The sequence below is a fragment of the Corylus avellana genome, chromosome ca2 (assembly GCF_901000735.1).
Source record: "Corylus avellana chromosome ca2, CavTom2PMs-1.0".
In the NCBI taxonomy this organism is placed as follows: domain Eukaryota; kingdom Viridiplantae; phylum Streptophyta; class Magnoliopsida; order Fagales; family Betulaceae; genus Corylus; species Corylus avellana.
This window is the reverse complement of record NC_081542.1, coordinates 16656570-16677235: the sequence shown is the minus strand read 5'-3', so window position 1 is coordinate 16677235 and position 20666 is coordinate 16656570. Positions and strand designations below refer to the sequence as shown.

Genomic DNA, 20666 nt, shown 5'->3' with positions numbered 1-20666 from the left:
CGGATACCAAACAAGGCCTATATATTGGTGTGTAGTAAAATATCCATGATGACTGGTGAGTTTAAGTTTCTATCCAGTATCGTTTTTACCATCCTTTAAACTTAATTCCTTTTTACCATTCCCCCTCATGTAATTTTGATATTGCTAGCATCAATGTGTTCATCCAAATATTATTATCTCTTAAAGAACAATTTTGAAAATGAGAAATAAGATAAATAATATTCACCTTGATAATTATAAAGACCCAAAAGAAATCCGAAAACAACCTTGTGTACTTATCTCTTTTGCTCCATAATTTGTTAGAAGCATATCTGAAAGCTTAACTGGACTCTATTCTTAATTTACCAGAAATTTTGTGATAATTAGATGCTTTTTTAATTGCTAAATAGTTGTTTCACTCTATGAGCAATAATTCTTGCATCTTTCTTTTTAAATTACTTAAAGGGGTATAAAAAGGTATCCTTATCTTTTACAGGTCAATCTAAAACCAAGAGTTCCGACCAAATTAGTTTGTGCTGAGCATCTTGAATTAAGAAAAGAAATATTGACTCTACTTAATCTCCAGAAGCAGGTATTGAACATGTTAAATTCTTTTCATGAAAATCATTTCTTTTGTTGACATTTTTTTTTATAAGTAATCGAAATTCATTAAAAAGCGCATGGGCGCAACCTAAATAAGCATGAAGTATACAAGAGAAACACCTAACCAGAAGAAGATAAAAGATCATGATTTGTAGAAATATGAAAGCAATCATAGGCAGCCGTCCAATGGTAAAGGGTATTAAAGAAAAAAGCCTTTAATTTCACCACCGTCCTATTGCAGTTTTCAAAACTTCGATCATTTCTTTCTCTCTAGATACACCACATTAGGCAAGATGAAATCATCTTCCACATTGCTGCTCTATGAAGACTATCAAACTGCCCTCTTGCTAAGAGGTCTACCACTCATCCAGGCATGACCTAGTCTAATGCAAAAAGGCTGAAAATGGCAGTCCATAGGACACTAGCAATCTCACAATAGAGTAAAGGTGATCAACGGATTTTCCACTCCTTTTTCACATAAAACACCAATCTAGCATTATGATACACTGCTTCCTAAGGTTATTCATAGTAAGGGTCCCTAAAGTGGCTGACCAAGCAAAGAACATTACTCTCAAGGGAACTTTATTCCGCCAAATACTCCTCCAAAGGAAATGAGTACTATCATGGGGAGAAAGAACATTGAACAACACTCTTCAAAGGGGCCTAACAAAACAGCTTGTTTTTACCGCCTCGTCGTAGTCTAAAGGAGTACAATAGACTGAAGAACAAGGTAAAGAAATCCACTTCCCAGTCATGTGCTGCTAAGATAAAATTATACGTTCCACTAATGAGAGTCACTAGAAAACTCCAAATGATCTGTCACGGAAGCATCCTTAAAACGAGCAATATTGAATAACTCTGGAAAAGTTACCTTAAGAGTTTGATCTCCATACCACGTCATGCCAAAATCTTTATCTTAGAACCCTCCAACAACAACAAAAAACCCGCTCATGATGTTTTCTCATAGACCCACCCCATACGATCATGAATATCATTAGAACACCACCTACTCAATGAGCTGTCATATTTAAAATACACTACCATCCTCTACCGAGCCTCTCTCTCATGCTTGTAGCGCCATAATCCCTTTCCCAAAGAGAGCTCTATTGAACATAAGTGACAGACTCCACAAGAAATTTGGACCAACTTACTAGGTAAAATTTGAACTTTTCACTAATAACACTCTGCAAGAAATCTCACTATATTCACTAATAATAGTTTTAAGATAGCAAATATTTCCTTTGTCATACATGCTTCCATATTTGGTTATGATCATGTGTCTGTATATTTCGTCCTTTATATAGTTCTTTATCAAATAATTTGCAAACTTCTTATTTCATCATATTTGAATTTTTTAAGTGTTCCAGACAAGTGTCCTCTGCATTTTGTCATCTCCTGTAAAGTTCATGTGCCGTTCATCTCTGTTTGCTTTTACGGCTTGGGTTGTTAAAGTTCAACTCCTACCATGTAATTTAAAATTTCAGAAAAAAGTTTGGGGTGATTCATCTCTCAGGAAGTGATTGCTGATGCAAGGATGTGACTTGAAATCTACTTTTGGAAACTGAAGCATCTCCTTTTGTATTGCAATACCTTCCAAATGTTTTGGGTTATATAGTTTCACACTACCCGTGAATTTATGAATTCTAGGAATATAAAGCCAGTGACTAATGCTAGGAATGTTGAACTACTTGGGAAGGGTATGAATTTATTTTTTATGGCATTCCATGGATATGGGGTTAACACCAACAACACCCCCCTCCCCCCCTTTCCTGCGAAAAGAGGAGAGAGAGAGGAAAACTGTTAAATGTTTTGGGTTATGTATTTCGCACTACACTTAAATTTATGAATGCTAGGAATATAAGTCAGTGACTAATGCTAGGAATATTGAACTACTTGGGAATTTACTCTATCAATGTAGTGTATTGGCATAGATGCCTTTAAAAACAGGGGGAAAAAAAAAACCAGAATTATTGGTATGACAATGCAAAGAACTGTTTAGCTTTCCCCGATTGTTGATTTTCTTTGACATTATAACTTGAATGTTTGATAATCAGTTACAATATAAGGAGGCAGAAGGTTCATCTTTTCGAGATGGTTCATACGCTGATACACCAGGCACTCCTAAGGTAAACTATTTTTTTTCTTCCTTTCTTATTCTGGTTTTGTTTCCGAATCTCGAGTTTGTGATTCTGAGATGCTAACAGCGCTTATACCGTGGTGGGGATCAGGATCGGACATTTGTTCCCGACATGAGTTTTGGAGGTAATATTGGACATTTCCATCCGGGGCTGCATTATGTATAAATGCCCTGTTGCTTTTTTTTTTTTTTTTTTAATTAAATATTGAGACAAGTGACAGCAATAGTAATAATACTGAAGTCATGTATTTAATTGGGATTCCAGGGGAAAGGGTTGGCAAAAGGGACCAGAAACGCAAGGTACTCAGTTGTCTACTTCATATTGTTTAATGATTTATTTTTTCTTCCCTGCACTGTTTTGCTGAATGTAATATAATTTGTCTGTAATTCGTACTTTGAAGGCACCTGGGAGGTTATCAGAAGCTCCATCATCACCAGCTCAGTCTAAAAGGCCTAGAAAATTTAAGGCATCAGATCTATAAAATAATAAATCTAGCTGCGAGGAAGCAAATGAACTTCCAATGAAGTAGAAGCAGAAGAAGGAAGTTTTTGGTTGCAGAATTCTTCCTCCTGTTTCGTGGGAAGCAGACGTGGAAGCACTAACTCAAGACCATCTCATCAATTCATCATAATGTAGTTAAGTTTAGGCCGCAATGCTTTTAGTGAGGTGCAGAAATCAGAGATCTTTGTGAATGATGATTTTTTTGTACATAACTAGTGTTTGGCCCATGTGATGCAACAATGTTACCGTTTCTGACCAATTTAAATTGATCCTCGACTACATTTCTAAGCTTCTCTTTCTTTTTCTTTTGGCAAATGTTATTTCTATTTAGAAAAAATTACACTTTACCTCATAAAGTTGGTAGCGATTTTCAATTCGACCTCTAAAGTTTTAATTTTTGCAATTCACTCTCACAAAGTTTCATTTTTTTTTCAATTCAGTCATTTCGTCAGTCAAAGTTGCTATGACTGACGGAACAGTAATCACGTGGGTTGCACGTGATTACTTTTGGCCTTTTCGTACCCAAAATGCCCCCCATCCCAACGACTCTCACTCCTCTGTTTGTCAACAACAACTCAACTCTCAGCTCTGATTTCCACTCCATCTCGTTGTGCATGAAAGCTAGGATGTAGTTGTCGTCCTCTTTTTCTGAACTGGGGCTACTTGGAAGGAACAGAGGCTCACCGCCATTCCTCTGTTCTCCATAGACGTGCTTCCTTAGCTCTCCAGTGAAAAGGTCTACTTTGGCGAAACCCGATACTTTTGGCCACGCTGCTTCAGCGACGGCAAGGGCTGGGTTCTGGGCGAGGAGGAGTGTGCTGCTGAGAACGTCTACATCAAGGTCTTCCATTGTTTTTCTGTTTGTTTGGTGAAAAAAAAGGAGGGGTGGAGAAGTGAAGAAATTAAATCGATTACAATCAGGTCCAATCGATTAAATCGATTCTAGTCTACCAATCAAAAGAACATGGACAAATTTATGTTGATTTAATTAAATCGATTCCATTTTTTTTTTTTTCCATCAACCAATCAAAGTGATTCTAGTTCAACATATTAGGCGGACCTCTATTTGGATGCTGAGAAAACTTTGAGAAGTGAAGAAATTTTGATATTAAATGCTTACTTCTTTTTTTTTTTTTTTAATCTAAGCCGCTTTAAACATCAGAATCCACCTTGTGGTTCTTGGGGATGAAGGTGATCGTGAAGCTCAAGAGCAACGTCGAACCCCATCTGTTTTGCTTCACAGATGAAGCCTGCAAATTGCGAGCAATTGGTGGAGGCTTTGTCTCTCAAAATTGCCTGTTTTTGTTGAGAAGGTTATGAGAATAATTGCAAAAAGGCTCAGCTTCACAAATTGACCTTCCTGCTCTTAAAACCTATATCAAAACAGATATAAGAAATGTCAATTTTTACCTTTCTATACTACCATGATAAAGAGTTTAATAGGTTATGAAAAGGCTCTCAGCCAATTTGTGAAGTAGAGAGGCTCAGCTTATGTTTATGGATTTGATGAAAGCTAGGAGGAATGAACAGACGAGATGGTCGGGATCGTCAAGGCTTTACATCAGAAATTGCCCATGCAGGTGAGGGTAGTTTTTGGTAATTGATTTGATGAGGGTGGGGACATTTTAGGAAAGAAAAAAAAAAAAGGCAACAGTGATCACATGCGTCGCACGTGACCACTATTCCGTCAGTCAAAACGGCTTTGACTGACGGAATGGCTGAATTAAAAAAAAAAAAAATTGAAACTTTGTGGGGGTGGATTGCAAAAATTGAAACTTTAGATGTCAAATTAAAAATCACTGCCAACTTTAGGGTGGTAAAGTGTAATTTTTCCTTCCATTTAACTTTGTCTCAATCATAATTTCAATGACAGTAGAATTCAGACTGTGGCTTTTTTTTTTTTTTTTGTTGGAAAACTACTAAATTAGCCCATGTGATTTGTGATTTGAAGACATGACAGATAAGTAATTACTCCTTAAGATTTCAAAAAGTTATAAAGCAACACTTCATGGGTATAAACAATTTATTGGGGCCACACTACCTGGTGAAAAGCGAGTGACTTAACTAGTTTCGTGTGGAAAAACTTTCGAGGGTACGGTGCACAGGATCGAGGTTTACTATGTAGGAATGAGTCCGAAGGTCCCTGCCTTAGTGAGATTCCCCAACATAAAAATAAAAAATAAAAAAATTTTTGTAGCATGCTCCTTCAACAAATAACTCCTTTGCACAAATTTGGTATTTTTTTCAGTAGTGTCATTGTAAAAACACAATATATATATATATATATATATATATATATGTATATATATATATATATATATATAGTGAATACTAGGGGGCCATGCCTTATTGATTTAGGTCGGTAATACTACGACTGAGTTGAAGGCATGAAACTTTTTTTTTTTTTTTTGGGGCCCTTACGCAGATTAACTATTCCAGGGCTAAAAGCAAAACTGGAATAAGGGTGACAGTAACTTTGTAACCATACACTGTTGATTTTAACACCAAAACGGAATAAGAGTACCTATGCTGCGATAAGGCTAGCCTTGCACTGGAATAAGAACTCACACCGAACGCTGCAACCAAACAGCGTGGTTCTTCCACCAAATAAACCAACGCGCGATTCACAAATCACAAAACAGCATTGGAGCGCCAACGGCTGGACACCGCCGCGAACGCCGTCAGCCACCAACTTCTGTTCCCGCACTCAGCTCACTAGCTCCGACGTTGCAGCACCGCGCACAGCGCACAGCGTTACCACTAGAGTCCACCTGGTCGTCGATCACCACTCCGCACAGGTAATCCACTCGCACGACGGCTCACCAACCATATAGAAAAACACCCAAAAAAGAATCGCTCTGATACCAAGTAGTTAGAACCGTAGTTCTTATCAACTAAAATCAGAGAAAATGAAAAGAAAAATAGAGAAGAAAAGATGTGACCACTTCGAGGGGTCTGTCCTCTAAAGATTGCTTATATCAATTGATTGAAATTGTTATTGGATGAATAGCCTAAAGGAACTTACATTACTTTCATAGAGTAGAATTAATCCTAACCTAGCAAGGATAGTAGAAATAAATCATATTCTAATAATTATAATACTAATTTTAGGGTGCCTAACATCTTTATAATCGTTTTCAATTGAAGAGACAGTTTTTTTTCCTAGCAGATAAAGTTATTGAGAATGGGGGAGACATTTAAGGATTTGGGAGTGTGTGACCAATTGATCGAGGCTTGTGAAAATTTGGGATGGAACGTTCCATCGAAAATACAGGCTGAAGCAATTCCTCATGCACTGGATGGTCCGTGCTCTTACTTTCTTAATCTTTTGCTATGTCATTGTGTTTTAATCTCATTGTTTTTTTTTTTTTCAGTACTATATATTTAGTTGTGAGAAATGGATAAAACATTGAAGGAAATAATTCTTTTTGTTTTATGATTTATGTTTGGAAAATCTCGATTTAATTCTTAAAATGCGTATATAATACTTAACTCTTAAAAAGTAGATTATGTGTCCGTTCCTCGGTTGAAATTTTGGGCTTCTTTTTTTTTTTTTTGTCTTTTTCTTATGATTATCCATATCTATTGCTTTCACAGGTGTTCTGAAATGGATTCATTTTTTTCTTAATCATAAGTATTTCAACCTGGTTTTTTTATCTTGTTGGTGCTTTTCTTACCCCTCTCCCCCGAGTAATTGCCAATTTTTAATGCTCAATTGAATTTTTAATGCCAATTACTTATATATTGATCATTATGTTTGATGTTGTTTTGCTTTATTGAAATGGATATGATTATTCTACTTAGGCAGACAGTTCTATATTCTCATCTTAGCCTTTTGTGTTTTTTTTATGAATCAAAATTTGTTAATTCTTGACTTTTTGTATATTTCTTGGTAACCATTGGAATATATGTCTTAAGTATTTACTTCAATTTTATGTTATCTTCTGCTTAATTGTTTATATTATTTTAAAACACTCAATTCTATTTTAATTTCTCTACTTTAGGAAAAGACTTGATTGGACTTGCACAAACGGGTTCTGGTAAAACTGGAGCTTTTGCTCTTCCCATTTTGCAAGCATGTTTAGAATCTCCACATGCATTCTTTGCTTGTGCTCTGTCCCCAACAAGGTTTGATATCTGATCCTTGGTTGATAGTTGAAGGAAATCTTTTTATTTCATGTTCTGGGAAGAATGCTTATATTGATAAGTAGCTTGGTTTCTTTTTTTTTTGCTTCCACTTATCCTTTCATCTTGTTCCATTCAAGGGAGCTTGCAATTCAAATTGCTGAGCAGTTCAAAGCATTGGGATCTGGCTTTGGCCTTAAGTGTGCAGTGGTGAGTTTTTGATCAAAATTGGTTTCTAAATAGAATTTTTACACTGTATATGAGTTTTCTGATTATGTTTGTCATTCATTGTATATTTGAACTACATTTCAGCACATAATTTGTCTTTCCTTCGTACCAAGTAACTTTTAGCTTCATGTCTACAGAATATAGTTTCTACTTTTGTACATCCAATTTTATGCTTTAGATTTTACATTTTCAATCCATATAAGTACTTTCGTGCTTATAAGTGTGTAATTAGCCATGTTATTTAAAGCTATCTTTTATAATGGTAAATTATTTTATTTAATTTTTTGTGGTTCTGCTTACAAGTTAGCACTGTTATTGGAATATAAGTTTTATAATTTCATAAGCTAGAGGATAAAATCCCAGAAGTTGATTGCTTGACATCCATCAATCAAATGGATTTGAAAATGATGGTAGACTCACTATCACTGATTCTTTTGTTATGGGTTTTACATCATATGTGAGATCTTGACACACAAGTTCAATGGTTGTAATTCTGTTTTTAATGCTAAAAGGTGATGCAGGCAGCAAGTTTTTCTGAAGAGCAAACTCAAAAACAAAAATTAATTGAAATTATGGTGTTTGGTTAATGTGGGCCCTGGTTAGGGCTCACGAAGTTTAGTCCATTTAGTTTTAGTTTCTTTTTATGGTTTTTTTACCTGTTAGGAAGCTGTTGGTTCAGTTTTAATTAAGTTTTATTGAAGTAGGGGTAATCTGATAATTTTTGGATTTGTTGATAGGCTGTTATAGAGGAGTCTTCTTTTAAGTTTTGGAGTCTTTGTCTATTTTCATTCATTAATTTATTTTCTTGGTTTAGGAGGATTGGCAATGGCCTAAGGCTTTATTGTAATCTTTCAAAATGTCTAGAAATTGAGTTGAATGAAATTTCAGCAGCTTTCTTGAAGTTTTGAAGGTGTGATCGTCTTCTCCTTTCTAGCTGTGATTACATAGGAAACAGAGGTCTGATTGTCTATGGTTTACCTTTTCTTTTTTCCTCGTTTTATTCATTGTTTTAATACTAAACAGCCATAAAATTCCTTCAATATTTAATCAAGATTCAATGTTTTTATAACCTAATAATTGCTAAGTCTTCAAACATTAAACCCCATACAAGAAGTATTGAAGAACTCATCAGGAAAGGTAATGTAGTGCTGAATTTTCTAAAGATTCCATATCAAGAAGTCCTGATTGCTCTGATATAGTTAAATTTATAGTTTTAATATGTAAGACAAGGACATAACCCATTGTTGGATGCATCATAAATGGAGATGGGAATGTTGTTAATATCTCTGTCATGGAGGTGCAAGAGTATATTTCTTGACTCATTTCTTCTTTTGTTAAATGATGTTGCAATGAAAATCTGTGCATTAGAAACAGCGATTATGAGGAAATTCAAGAGAAAGGAAGGGTCTCCATTTGGTTTCTAAATCTTTTGATGCAAAGATTGTTAGGTTCAATTTGTATGATAGCGTGGTTTGATAGAAGATTTTTGTTAAAGTTGCATTTTTTTTTTAACATCAACCAATATTTTTAGTAAGTATCTTTACCAAATTCTGTGCAGCTTGTTGGAGGGGTAGACATGATGGAACAAACTAAGATGCTTGCAAACCGGCCACACATTGTTGTAAGTTCTTTTCTTTTTTCTTTTTACCTGTTTCCTGCTGAAAATTTTTACGAAGGTATAAATTTTTGCATAACTGAGAATGTGTGAATTTTTTTCCCATATTGTTTATGCTGGATTGCAAAACTGCATGGGAGTCTATGATAATCTGTTGTGTTCGATAAGTATTTTCTTTGTTTTATAGTGGTAACATTGCCCCTTTTGCATTTGAATGTCGTTGAAAGAATCCAATCAAAAGAACAATAATATAGTTGAAAGTATTTTTGAATTTCTTGTGATTATAGTACTGATTTGTATGAGTTCAAAAATGTTGTTGGTTGTGTTATGAGTTTGATACCCGTTGAATGGGCTCCCTCTTGGTTACTCTTGAAGTGATGTAACTGTCCATTAAGATTGGAGAAATATAAAGACATCAAAATGTTATAATGATTTTACAAAACAACTTCTCCCTATTGGAGGGGGTGTGGGTCTTACCAATATCCTTCTTAATCTGAATTGGGTTACCTCATGGTTAGGATTGTAATGAAGCTATCGTTTAAGCCCCATGGAAGACTAGGTATTATATTTTTAATAAGTAATCGAGATATCATTAAAAGCGTAAAGCGCCCTCAGGTACATAGAAAGTATACAAGAGAAGCCACCTAGCTTTACATGATAAATATTCACCAAAGGAAAAACAAAAGCAATACAATGTATTTAAAATAAAGATTTAATCTCCTTTAAAGTCATCTCACGGTACTCAAAACTGCTATCATTCTTTTCTTTCCATAGACACTACAAAAGGCACCAAGGCACCATCTTCCACACAACACTCTGAGTGTTACCAACAATCCACCAACAAACATACAAATCGACTACTCGTCTAGGCACAAACCAAACAACCCTCCTTTGGAAGGGACCTACTACAACTTGTCCACCCCTTCCTGTCTTATTCTCACTATATACAACACCCTGAAGAATGAGGCAAAAAATACACCTCCCAAATGGCACTTCCAGAAATTCCACGTGAGCCATAACAAAAGTATCTTTTGCGCAAGCAATACCAAATAAAACTGGAAGGCTTCCTTAAGGGTCACTAACTTCAAGGGTTTGGCCCAAGTGGTGAAGGCCTTGGTCTTAAGGTTTGCTCTCTTCAAGGTCCAAGGTTCAACATCTCATGGGTGCAAACAATCTCTTGGGGCCACACTCCCTGGTAAAAAGCCAGCGATTTAACCAGTTCCGTGTAGGAAAACTTCCGAAGATGCGGTGCACGGAACCGGGGTTTACTTTGCAGGGGTGAGTCTGAAGGGCCATATACCCACACCAAAGATCATGTCAGAATCTAACCTTGGAATCATCTCCCACCTTAAATCTGGTATGCCTACAAAACTTCACCCAACCCCTCCCAATATTTTTCCATAAATCCACCCCATACACCCTGATAGGCTATCTAGAACACTACCCTCCCCATGAACTTTCATATTTAAAGTCCACTACCATTCTTCACCAAGCCCCTCTCTCAAGCCCATAGTGCCAAAGCCACTTACCAAAGAGAGCATGATTAAACCTCGGCAAGCTCCTAACCCCAACCCTCCCTCGAAGATCAATGTACAAACTTTGGACCAACTCACTAGGTGATATTTGAACTCTTCACCTAGCCCACTACATAAGAAATCACATTGGAGCTTCTCAATATGGTTTGCAACACTCATAGGGAGAGAAAAGAGGGTCATGAAGTACGTGGGAAGTTGGATAGGGTGCTTTTGATAAGGATAATCCTACCACCCTTATACAAATATAACCTTTTCCAACTAGTGAACTGATGTTCAATCTTACTATCCCATAAATGTTTGGCCTTATAGGATGCCCCCAGCGAAAGACCAAGATACTTCAAGGGCAGGCAACCTCACAACACATAATTCTAGCCAACCCAGCCACATTATAAACATTTCCTAAAGGAACCAATTCCGACTTGGTTAAGTTCATCTTCAAGCTTGACACAAGTTCAAAACATATGAATATGCTCTCCATAAATTGCATAGATGATTTGGTTCGGCCCCACAGAAAAGTAAGGCATCATCAGCAAATAGAAGATGGAAGATATCAGTCCCTATTCCCTCGAAGAAGCCATACAACAAACCTCCACTCACTGCTGCTGAAATCTTCCTACCAACACCTCCATCACTATAGCAAACAACAAAAGAGACTGGGTCCCCTTGTCTCAACCCATGAGAATTGCTAAAGAAGCCTGTGGGAGAGCCGTTTGCCAAAACCCGGAAACACATCGAGGAAATACAATGAGCTATACTTGAGCACCATTTCTCCCCTAACCCGCACCTTCTCAACATGCACAGCAGAAAATCCCAATTAACATGATCATAAACTTTTTTAAGTCCATTTTACAAATAATCCTTGGTATCTAGATCTCAATCTGCCGTCAAGGCATTCACTGGCAATAAGAATAAGATCTAGAATCTGCCTACCTCTTATAAATTCATTTTGTGACTTAAGAAAGAATCTTATAAAAAAAAATAATAATAATCTTGTCCAGCACCATCTTAATCGTTTGTTGGAGTCTTAGCTATAAACTTGTAAATGCTACCCACTAGACTAAGAGGGTGAAAAACCTTGGGATCGGGAGCCACTGGTATCTTTGAAATGAGGGTGAGGAATGTAGCATCAAGGCTTCTCTCAAACTTACTGCTAGTGTAGAAATCACGAAGACCTTCATGATGTCCTCATTCAAAACAAACCAACAAGCTTGGAAGAATGCCATAGAGTAACCATCAGGGCCCGACGCCTTATCACCATTTATTGCTTTCATAACTCCACACACCTCCCTTTCCTCAAAATCTCTCTCCAACCAACTAGCTGAATCTCATCAATAGAATCAAAGGAAAGACCGTCCACCACAGGCCTCCAACTAAACTTCTCGGTAAACAACTTTTTATAAAAATAGACTGTGCTCGTTGATCCCCGATTGGTTGGTAGAAATTGTGCCATCAATCATTAATGAGTCAATGGAGTTCCTTCTGTTGGAGTTAGCCATTATGTTAAAAAACTCCGTGCCCTCCGTGAGCCGTATATCTTAGACTTTTGCCTCCAACTCACTTCCTCCATGAGAGTGGATTGTTATAATTCACTAACAATTTTTGTCTTCTTCATACTGTCCTCAACACCTAATGCCTTCCTGTCTTCAATGATACTGAGAACACGTAGCTCCTCCAAAAGGATCATCTTCTTCTTTTCTACATTGCCAAACACCTCCCTCATTTCATCTCTTTAAGTCAACTTCTCACTCTAGAGAGACCAAGAATCTATCAATTATGGACCAAGAGGGAGATTCCCGAGTATTTGACCAGCCAAAAGTTTCGCCCACTAGAGGGAGATCCGTTAAGCCTTGATCAAAATTGAAATAAAAAAACTCCACCATAGCTAGGCATAAATGAGCTTCACCCGATCTCTCACTAGGGAATCTGATAATGTTGAAATTACCCCCAATGAACCAAGGCAAATTCCACCAGCTGAGTAAACCTGCCAACTCGTCCCAAAGAAGCCTTCTATCCCTATCGGAATTAGGGCCATAGACACACTCGCATAAGCCTAAGTGAAATGATCCTCGACATTTCTAAAGGTGATAGCCAAAGAGAATTCCCCCACGCACTCCTCAATAACACTACGAGACATGATTTCAAGCTTAGTTTCTTGGAAACAAACAATGTCAACCTTGCATTCTCTGAGTTAGTTTTTCACCCTCAGACATTTATCCCCCTCGTTCAACCCTCTCACATTCCATTAGGCTTCATAAAAAACTAGATTGGCTACAGTTTAGGCGTCTAGGTATTATTTGATTACAACCTGATGATTGCAGAAAATTGTCTTGAGGTTGTGGGTAGTTGGTTGCCCCACAATTGGTTTGTGTGTGAAGCAAGTTTGTGGCCTTGGATTGGATTGCTGTGAGTTGTAGTGTGGTGGGGTTTTATTCTTATTTGAGCATGTATAATGGTAAATGTTGGTAGGCTTAGTTAATCCCATATATCATTCATTATTCGAATGAATGGAATCTATAAATCATTGACAAGGTATAATCAATTTTGGTGGCTTCTGTCTCATGTTAGTTTTTGGATTCTGAGCTGTCTTGTTATTGGTTCTGTGTACCCCTATAGTTGGGTTGTGCTGCTTTTAGGCCTATTTTACGTTTTAATTTTAGTTACTAAAAACAATTACTTGTACTTTTGCCTTCACTTCTTAGTCTTGAATTTGAGAGGTGTTTGTTTGTCCCTTATGCTTGATAATAAACCTAAGAGTGTATTTATAAGCATGACAAAACGGTGGTTTATGCTTTTCTTTTTGAACTTCTTTTTTAATGATAAAGAGAAAGGATATTTGGCGTTTCTACTGATGATAATTTAATGAAAAAGGATATTTGGTACTTGTGCAATGCAACTTGATCACCAAAAGAGCTGCATACTCACAAGTTCCCATTCAAATTATTGCATGTGCAATTGCCCAAGGAGCTTCTTTGAATTTGTTCGGATTTCTTAATTCACTTCATTATTTAAGCTTTTCGGTATAAATCCAGAAAATCAATTTTACTGCCTTTTTCTTATTAGTTGTTTATCCACTTTTAATGTTACTTATTTTTTTCATTCCTTTGTAGGTTGGAACACCTGGACGCCTTTTGGATCATCTTTCCAACACTAAAGGTTTTTCCCTTCGCACGTTGAAGTATTTGGTACGGTTTTCTTATTACATGTCAGCCAGATACTACTTATCTATTATATATGTGCTATGTGCTATGTGCTATGTGCTATGTGCACTCTATTTCTCATTATATTTAGTTTTATTGTAGGAGCCTTTAGGAGTGTCAAAACAGTTTCATATGAGGTTGATGAATTAATATATGGGTTTGAAATTACAAGGTGAATTAGAACCTTTGGCATGAATATTTTCCCTTTGTAGCTAGATGTTTCTCTTGTATACTTCCAATTTATCTGAGTTGTGCCTTTTTTGCTTTTAATGACATTTTGCTTACTTTTCAAAAAAAGAATGTTTGGCATGAATATGAAAAAAGTAAAGTATTTGCAGCTTGGTTTCCCATATTATGGTAACTAGGTTCGAAATGCTTGTGCATGAAAATGAAACAAACACCTAATTAAATAATTTCCTTTTGTAACCAAGGATCTACTTGATTTTTTTTTTTTTTTTTGGAAATCAGGTTTCCATATTTTCTTGCATGAACATTTCAAATTTGTAACCCCAAAGAGTAGCTCAATCGGTTGGGGACCACGCCTTGTAAAATGGAGGTTGCTAGTTCGAATCTCTCTCTCTATCCCTCCACTTCTGGCCAATTACGTATTAAAAAAAAAAACATTTCAAGGACTAGCTACTAAACATATGCTTCAAATAATTTCCCATAGTAACAAAGGAACCGCGTGAACAAATTTTGAAATTAAGACATTTCAAGCACAAGCTACTAAACATATCCTTGACAACCCAAAAACTTGTGATGCGGTACGATATTCTTCGAAGCTTCCCCTAATCGCTCATAATATTCTTCTATAACCTTACCCCATACAAGCTCCCTAGAGCACCAACCTTTCCAAGAACTCTCATATTTAGCGTCCAATACCACTCGCCGCCAAGCCTCTCTCTCAAGCCCATAGTGCCAAAGCCATTTACCTAAGAGAGTATAATTGAACCTCTACAGGTTTCTAATCCCCAACCCTCCCTTAGAGATCGGCATACACACTGATAAGAGACCATCTCACCAAGTAATATTTGAACACTTTGCCTAGTCCACCCCATAAGAAATCGCATTGAAGCTTATCAATACTGTTTGCAACACCCCGTGGGAATAGGAAATAGAGACATAAAGTACTTAGGTAGATTGGAAAGGGTGCTCTTGATAAGGGTAAGCCTACCACCCTTAGACAGATACAACATTTTCCAACTAGCCAGTCGACGTTCTATCTTCTCAATAACATCATCCCAAATATTCTTGGCCTTATGGGACACTCTCAATGGAAGACCAAGATATTTTAAAGGCAAAGACGCAACCCCATAGCCCAAAATCCCAGTTAGCTTAGACACATTATCAACATTTCCAATAGGGCCCAATTCCAACTTGGCTAAGTTTGTCTTCAAACCTAACACTGCTTCAAAGCATAAGAATAAGCCTCGTAGATTACGTAGCTAATTAGGGTCGGTCCCATGGAAAATCAGGGTATCTTCAGCATTATTTAATTTTTAAGAGACAATGGTGTGGTTTTTGGTAATATAATAAATAGGTGATTACCCTAGAGTATTTTTGGTAATTCAATAAATGAGCTTTACCTTAGATTAGGGTTAGGGTTTAGTCAATGAGTCTATTTAGGTGTAATTTGTGCTCCAATTGAAGTAGACTTCGTTGAAATAAAATTTATGAGAAATTGATTTTCTTCTCTCCCTTTCTTTCCCCTCCCCCTTCTTTCAATCTCTCTTTCTCCTAGCTTCGTTTGTCTTTCTCTGTTATTCCCCTTTCTCTTATTTCCCCTACTTTCCCTCTTTTCACCGTGTGAGTTTTGTTTTTATTGTTTGTCCCGCATAAGTTAGTTTCACATTGAGAAAATGAATTACTTACATGGAGTTGGTAAAGAGCTCATGGATGCTAAGTTCCGCATTGGTTCATTACTAGGCGAGACCGAACTTTATAATTTATTTTAGGGAGCTCTAATTGCAACTTGACTAGTCTTTTCGGAGTGATAGCGCAAATGTTGCTAGTGCTTTCCCTGGGTTGTTATATATCCTACTTCCGCGAGCTATGAGTTTGCTTTCTTTCATTAATTAATTAGTTTATGAATAGATTTAATTTGTGTGCTTATCATTGCTTTCATTTATTTTACTTTGGAGAGGCATGTGGAAAGTATAGAAATAATTTGTGCAAGTGTTTTTCAATTGTATGGTTTATGGTATAAAGTAGGTAAGACATGCTGTAAGAAAATGGTAATTGACCTTTGCACAATGTTCAATTTGATATCCATAGAGTCTATTAGGTATATTATTTGAAGATAAAAAAACTAGACATTGTGGCGGCAAAGTTACAATATCTATTCCTCCAATCCGTTTTGTAATTCACAAACTCTAATATGTTTTGATGTTGTTAGTAGAGGATGCTTTACTCTATTCATTTAATATCTTTTTTCCGGATCTTTAGTCATTTTATTTTCGTCACTACATCTTATTCCTCAATGTATTAAGAATAGTTACATTAGTTTCCTTTTCTACCAGGTTTTAGATGAAGCCGATAAACTATTGAATGATGAATTCGAGAAATCGATCGACGAAATTTTAAATGTTATCCCTCGTGAGCGGAGAACATATTTATTTTCCGCTACAATGACAAAAAAGGTGTGTTTTAATATCCTTATGGTTTTTAAAAGATTTGTTGATTCATGTAATTTGTATTATATCAACTTTAGTAGTAGTATTGTCTTGGTGATGCGTAGCCAAGGGATGCTGGAGATGCATGGATGGTTCCTAGATGAAAGATATATGTTGTTTTTGTCCATATAATATTTTATTTTAATGAGAAAGGTATACTTTTTTTGTGTTTCATATATTTTTTAATTTATTCATGCTGAGTGATGTTTCATTAGGTTAAGAAGCTACAAAGGGTCTGTTTGAGAAATCCAGTAAAGGTAATGATGATTATTCTTTTGTAATGAGACTGTTCATATTTTTTGTCATGATTTGTAAGAATTGTCAGTTTTTTTATTATTTCAGATTGAAGTAGCATCGAAATATTCAACTGTTGACACACTGAAGCAGCATTATTGCTTTGTATCTGATAAATTCAAGGTATTTCCTTTTCTTAGCTTCAAATTGCTTTTTCAAGATGTTATGCTAAAGGCTAGATATGTATGGCAAGTATTATTGATGGTGATTAGTGCCAATAAATCAAACATTTGAATTTATGTTTGCTAATGGGTATTAGGCAAATCATCTTGTTCTCCATTTAAATAAGCATTTTAACAGTTATGTTCTTGAACCCATTGAAGAAGCCAGTGGAAAAGTTCATGAAAAATATACAAGAATTAGTTCAGCCTTTTGCATATGGGCCAAAAACATTTATTTCACCTTAAAATAGCAATGTAAAGGAAAAATGAATCAACTCTAGTCTTACATGTGTATGTGTACAGTGCTTTACTTTTCTTTTACTTATCAAAAAAAACATATGCATGTGCACATTTTGGTTGAGTGACACAAAGCATGTATCAAGAGGCGTCACTAGGAGGCATGCCCCTTTTGGTGAAAGTGACATGCTTTTTGGAGAGAGATATGTTTAAACAAGAATTTAGAAAGCATGATCATGACATGCACTTTGAAGGTCTGTTCATGTTATGACATTCTTTTTTTTTTTGCGTAGTTATTGTTGTTGTTGTATGCTGTTGGTCTTTGGTATTTTTCTTGTATGTACATTCATATTTAATGTCTTTACAGGATTGCTACCTTGTATATATTTTGATTGAGAAGTGTGGATTTTCATCAATGGTTTTTACGCGTACCTGTTATGCAACGCGTTTTGTTGCTCTGTTTCTTCGAAATCTTGGATTCAAGGCTATTCCAATTAGTGGCGAAATGGCACAGGTACCATTTGTTAGTTGAAGTAAACTATAAAGATTTTGATTTGTATATCTATAAAGGTGTTGGTTACCCCTTTTCTTTTATCTTCCTTTTTCTTTCTCTTTTTTTTTTTCTATCTTCTTTGATGTTATTTTGACGTTGCCATAACATTTTCTATGGATGCTTTCTAACAGTCAAAGAGACTTGGAGCCTTGAATCAGTTTAAGGCGGGAGTGTCCAATATTCTTGTCTGCACTGATGTGGCAAGTAGAGGACTTGACATTCCTTCTGTTGATCTGGTTATCAATTATGATATTCCCTCAAATCCCAAGGTTGGGCTTGCCATTTTAGCTTTCTTTTTGTCGTTTTCTATTTTATGCACCCTTATTTCTAAATTTATCTAGCCTTTCTTGGATATTGCCTTTTAGATTATCAATTGTAATTTATTGAGAGGGTATGGTATACATCCTTGTGTATCATGGCTTGTTTGGTGGGGCTTTTTATTGATTTTATGAAGTGACTCCAGTTCTTTAAGCAGCTTTTGAGAACTAGCACAAAGATTGATTTTCAAAGCACTTAAAAATTGGCCTTTTTAAACCTGTTTTGCTTATCTAAAAATGATACATCATGCCTAGCCCTTAAACCAGATACTTAGAATCTTGTATAATTGGTACAGAGTTGGTTCTACTTAGACCTTCTTTTTATCATTGAGGGGCAGTATGGACCTTTCTCAGCTTTATATATCACATTAAGACCTAGAGAGGTCGAGTATTGTCAAATTATCCTGAATCTAATTTAAAAGACCATATTAAGAGTATGTAATGCTTTAATTGATGTAGATGACAACTTTTCTAGAGTAGTTACTCACTAATTGTTTGTCGTTGCATAATTAAACAATTTGTAGTTCTTGCTTGGATTCACAAAGTGGTAGCTGATGTTCCTTTCCCTGCTCACTCCCCACCCCTGTGAAATTTCCATGCGTCCTTGTAGAAGTCTGCATTAGCATTGTTTTCTTCTCTTTGAGTTGTTTCCCTGATTATCGTTTGGAATTTGGGTCTGCTACACTTTTAGAAATTATGCATCCAGATCCTCTCTTGTAATTGTGTTTGTTCTTGTTGCTCATTCTATATGCTTGGGTTTGCTAATCAAATTTGCCCACAGGATTATATCCATCGAGTGGGAAGAACTGCACGTGCTGGACGATCTGGTGTTGCAATCTCTCTAGTGGATCAATATCAGTTGGTGTGGTTTAAACAAATAGAGAATCTTCTAGGTAGACAATACATGCCATGTTTTGTGTGGAGAGGTATTGTAAAGCAAGAGTGTCTCTAAAACTATGAGTTTTTCTTTGTTTCAGGTAAGGAGTTGCCAGAGATGCCTTTTCAGCGAGAGGAAGTCTTGCAATTGAATGAACGAGTCAAAGAGGCCACAGGAATATCTCGAAGGGTAATGAATGACTAAGATTTATAATAGCTGTGCCAACAATAGGGTTGGGACACAGTTGTGTCCCTGTCCATTTCTTGTGATTAATTGTCAAATTCTGGTTTATCTGAGTAATATGTTTTTAAAAACTTTTCACCAGCCAAGACAGCATGATGATGGGCTGGTTTTCCTTACCGGATACTCTTATTTAGTACTAGTTATTCTAGTAGACAACCAATAATTGAGAAAAGAAAACGGAAGGGGACAGTAAAAAAATTACTTGTAGTATTATAATGGCCATGTGGTAAACTTTCTAATGTAGCTGATGACTTGGCCTATTGTAAAATTATATTTTTACCCCCAAATTAAAAAGAATAAAAACTAAAATAAAATAAAAAGAGAGGTCACCTCACCTGTGAAGGGTGGCCGCCCCTCAAAGAGGGCGATTGTTTGCCCCTTGCCTCTCGAGGGGCTTCCTCCCCTCACCATACAAGGAGCGCCAGCCTTCACACTCTAAGGAGAGGCTTCCCCACATTAGGTAGGGAGGTCTCCAATCTAAGGAGAGGCTGCCCCTCATTAGGTAGGGAGGTCTCCCAAGGTGAGGGGCAGTTGGCCGACCCACTCTCAGGGGAGGTTGCCTCTCACCAGGTGTGGCTGTCCCCGTATGAGGGAAGGCTGCTCCTCAGAGTGGGGGGCTCCCTCATCTGGTGAGGACAGTTGTGAGGAGTGTTTTTTTTTTTTTTTGAAGTCTTTGTTTTTTTTATTTGTAGCTAAATTGTAATTTTATATAAGGTTGAGCCGTCTGCTATGCCATGTGTCAATTAGCAATTCATTGTGTTGTAGATCCTCATGTGCATCTAAAGGTTTTCGTCAAATTGTTGACGGTAGTAACCATTTTGGACAGATAGATTACCCTAAGTATTTAAGATACTTTTTTACTCCCATGGACCAATTTAGTTATTTTCTCTCATAAAGTTTTTCCATTTATAAGGGTTCCTATGGAAGAGCTTTATTTTTGTGTTTTTTGAACCTAGTTATTATTAATTAATGAATTGTTCTTTTTTGGTCTATTTTTTTTGTTTCTACAGGGAATGGACGAACCTGGTGGCAAGAAGGGGAAAAGACGAAATGATGAGGAGGATATGGACAAATACTTGGGCATCAAGGATGGGAAGTTTTCTAAGAAGAAGAGAAAATGAATTTAAACAGTTCTTGATAGCAAATTTTGTTAGAATTTTTAAATGTTTTAGATTATTTTTTTGTTTTTGAATAATTGCGAGGTTATATATGTATATTTTTTTCAAAATTTTGTTTAGTTTAAATGTTTGTACCATAACTTTCTTTCTAGATGCTAAGATAAGATATGGAGTGTGGTTTAGCTTTCTCAAATATATTTTATAAAACTTATTAAACTACAGATAAGAGATAATTGTAGAAAGACATTCTTTTGCTGATGTTAATTGTTTTCT

The 20666-nt window shown here is 36.2% G+C and overlaps 2 protein-coding genes across 2 annotated transcripts in view; both read left to right on the top strand.

Annotated features, from left to right (window-relative positions):
- LOC132169173 (SWR1-complex protein 4-like) overlaps window positions 1-3512 on the top strand; it is a 3924-nt gene extending 412 nt beyond the window's left edge. Inside the window, exons 2-6 of the mRNA XM_059580250.1 lie at window positions 445-571; window positions 2637-2708; window positions 2787-2844; window positions 2985-3019; window positions 3121-3512. Coding sequence (XP_059436233.1) covers window positions 445-571; window positions 2637-2708; window positions 2787-2844; window positions 2985-3019; window positions 3121-3201 — 373 coding nt within the window. The 3' untranslated portion in view covers window positions 3202-3512. The remainder of the gene's footprint in view (window positions 1-444; window positions 572-2636; window positions 2709-2786; window positions 2845-2984; window positions 3020-3120) is intronic.
- A 2312-nt stretch (window positions 3513-5824) lies between these two features.
- On the top strand, window positions 5825-20649 carry LOC132170725 (DEAD-box ATP-dependent RNA helicase 10-like). The gene is made up of 14 exons (XM_059581810.1): window positions 5825-6019; window positions 6391-6523; window positions 7226-7349; window positions 7487-7556; window positions 9133-9195; window positions 13832-13906; window positions 16441-16560; window positions 16809-16850; window positions 16936-17010; window positions 17653-17799; window positions 17970-18107; window positions 18937-19048; window positions 19133-19221; window positions 20286-20649. Exons 2-14 carry the CDS (start codon window positions 6406-6408, stop codon window positions 20394-20396), a joined length of 1284 nt encoding a protein of 427 aa, XP_059437793.1. The 5' UTR covers window positions 5825-6019; window positions 6391-6405; the 3' UTR covers window positions 20397-20649.
- The last annotated feature ends 17 nt before the right edge of the window (window positions 20650-20666 follow it).